Source organism: Humulus lupulus, chromosome 3 (genome assembly GCF_963169125.1).
Source record: "Humulus lupulus chromosome 3, drHumLupu1.1, whole genome shotgun sequence".
Classification (NCBI taxonomy): domain Eukaryota; kingdom Viridiplantae; phylum Streptophyta; class Magnoliopsida; order Rosales; family Cannabaceae; genus Humulus; species Humulus lupulus.
Genome location: NC_084795.1, coordinates 70,165,972 through 70,168,997, shown reverse-complemented (window position 1 = coordinate 70,168,997; position 3,026 = coordinate 70,165,972). Strand labels below are relative to the sequence as shown.

At 37.1% G+C, this 3,026-nt stretch overlaps 1 protein-coding gene across 1 annotated transcript; it reads right to left on the bottom strand.

Moving 5' to 3' along the window:
- Positions 1–1,199: 1,199 nt before the first annotated feature.
- On the bottom strand, positions 1,200–2,471 carry LOC133824336 (uncharacterized mitochondrial protein AtMg00810-like; the record flags this gene model as incomplete). The annotated part of the gene is made up of 1 exon (XM_062257218.1): positions 1,200–2,471. A coding segment is annotated over one exon (1,272 nt), but the record flags the coding sequence as incomplete, so codon positions are not given.
- Positions 2,472–3,026: the final 555 nt, after the last annotated feature.

The window sequence follows — 3,026 nt, the reverse complement described above, 5'->3', positions numbered from 1 at the left end:
ACCAATCAATACGTAAATAATTGCTTTGTGATCACAATTGACGTAATGTAATTGGTAAGCGCATACCAACATTTGATGTTGAGATCCCAAGAATTAGAATATCACTTTTTTTACTCCATTGAAAATTATAATAATAGGAAGTCTTTAGATATTATGTATAATTCGGTGTGCAAATCCTATTTGTAATTAATCTATAGAGCAATAGTTCATGTACCCATCATCATCAGAATGGTCTATATCTATATTTAAGATCCCACATTTAAAGTGAAACCGTGTAATGAAAAATCAACTTAAAATGTCTAATCATCACCTCAAATTGAAAAATTCATTTGCCATTTGTATATTTACATACTTGATACTCCCCATTTTAACTATATCAAAACCCCCACCTCCATTTGTAAATATATATATATATATATATTATTGTATTGTATTTGTATTCGGGTTAGGTTATGTTTGTTGTTTTCTTTTTGGTGTATCTAGTCCTTCTTATTGGGGGTTGTTTAACACTACTTTTCCTAAAAGATATACTGTGAGTAGCAAAGATCAAATACGTAATTGCTGCCCCAAATGTCTCTATTGGTAGAAAGTGTTCGGCTTAGAGACTACTATTGTGAAATTGGAGTATTATGCTGTGAATTGAATTGTGATATGTAATCTTCTCATATATACATATATGTAATATATATATATATATATATGTCTGTGTTTGAGTAATTAACCAGAGTCGGTTTATTAGTACGATCTAGTACCTAATAAAGACAATACAAATTGGGCTATCTAAATTCACCATTTGAAGTTTTGACTATTTCGCAGTATTAATTTGTTGGCCATAGACAAGTCTATATAGGTAGGTGGCTAGCTGTGGTTTGGCATTAAAATGAGTAGGCAGCTAGGGACCCATAAGACAAGGGAAATTTCATGTACTAGGCATGTTAACTATTGCGGAATGAAAAAAATGGAGAAAATTTTTATTAAGCTTGAATCAGTTAATCTGCACATTCGAGCATCAAGACTAATATATAGAACAAAGCAGCTAAGCTTCACAGAAGCCTAACAGAATTGGTTGAAAATGACCCAACAACTCTGCTTAACTAACTCAACTAATAAACTAAGCTAACAAACAAAATAACGGTAACAAACAACCGTCATAATACAACAGAAAGGATAAACAAATAATGCTAGTCCTAATACCCCCCTCAAGATGGACTGTATATGTTGTATACAGACATTTTGGAGATGTGAGAGTTGAGAACTGGTGAAGTCAAGGGCTTCGTAAAGGCATCTGCTAGTTGTAAGGTGCTGGATATAGGTATGAGTCTGATCTGAGATGTCTTGATCTTATCCCGAATGAAATGACAGTCCAACTCTATGTGTTTAGTTCGTTCGTGAAAAGTGGGGTTATTAGCTATGTGGATGGCGGATTGATTGTCACAGTAAATGAAGGAAGGATGCGGTTGAGGAATATGGAAATCTTTGAGAAGGTATTGAAGCCAAGTAACTTCACTGGTTGTAGATGCTAATGCTCGATATTCGGCTTCAGCTGAGCTTTTAGATATGGTGGGCTGTTTCTTGGTTCTCCATGAGATGAGGCAATCGCCCAAAAAAATACAGAAGCCTGTTGTTGATCTTCGAGTGATTGGGCAGGAAGCCCAATCGGAGTCTGAGAATCCTCGTAATTGCAGAGTAGAAGATGCAGAGTATAGAAGGCCTTGACCCGGTGTTCCCTTAAGATACCGAAGTAGATGGTGAATGGCTTGTAAGTGAGGTGAACGAGGAGCAGACATGAATTGACTCAAATGATTGACTACATAGGTAATGTCTGGACGAGACAAGGTGAGATAGAGCAAGCGGCCAATGAGTTGGCGATACTGAGAAGGATTGGCAATGAGTTCCCCATCTTCATTATTTAATTTGAGCTTAGGATCCATGGGTGTTTTGCTAGGCTTGCTCCCTGTATAGCCAGTATCTTCAAGTAATTGTAAGGTGTACTTTCGCTGAGAGAGGAATAAGTTGTCTTGTTTTCTGGCTATTTCAAAGCCTAGAAAGTATTGAAGGTTGCCAAGTGCCTTAAGCTTGAATTTCTGGTGCAGGGAGTTTTGTAGTGAGTGTAAGACTGTGATGTTGGGACCAGTGATGATGATGTCGTCAACATACACAAGTAGTGCAATAAAAGAGTCTTCAGATCCTCTTGTGAACAGAGTATAATCGGCCAAAGATTGAGTGAAACCTTCTTGTAACAAGGCATCCGAGAGCTTTTTGTACCACTGTCTGGATGATTGCTTGAGGCCATACAGGGACTTATGCAGTTTACAGACCAAATTAGAACCTGCATTTAGAGAAGTAGATAGATTTAGTCCTTTAGGTAGAGTCATGTACACCTCTTCATTGAGGTCGCCATTAAGAAAGGCATTGTTAATATCTAATTGCAAAGTATGCCATTTTTTGATAGTAGAAATAGCAAGCAGTAGTTAAAGGGTAACCATTTTAGCAACATGAGAGAATGTATCAAAAAAATCAAGCCCTTCTTGTTGCGTATAACCTTGAGCAACAAGTCGGGCTTTATACTGTTCAATGCTACCATCACTGTTATATTTAATTTTGTACAGCCATCGGCACCCAATTGCCCTTTTGTTGGCTGGTAATTCTGTAATAGTCCAAGTGTGATTGTTGTTAAGTGCATCAAGCTCCTGTTGCATAGCTTTTACCCAATGATCATGCTGCACAGCCTCTGAATAAACTTGTGGTTCTTTATGAGATGAAACTGCAAAGACAAAATTTTTGTAAGACTCAGATAACTTAGAATAAGATAGGACTTTAGATAAAAGATGAGGTGTGGAGGATTGATCTTGAATGAAAGAGGAACATTCAAAATCTCTTAAATAAGCTGGTGTTTTGGTAACTCTGCTGGATCTTCGAAGAACAGGAGGGACAGAAACTGATTCCATGAGTTCTTCATTAGGTGCAGATGAGTCGATGTCCATGGTTTGTGAATCTGCTATGTCATTGTTATTTTCCTGTGCAGA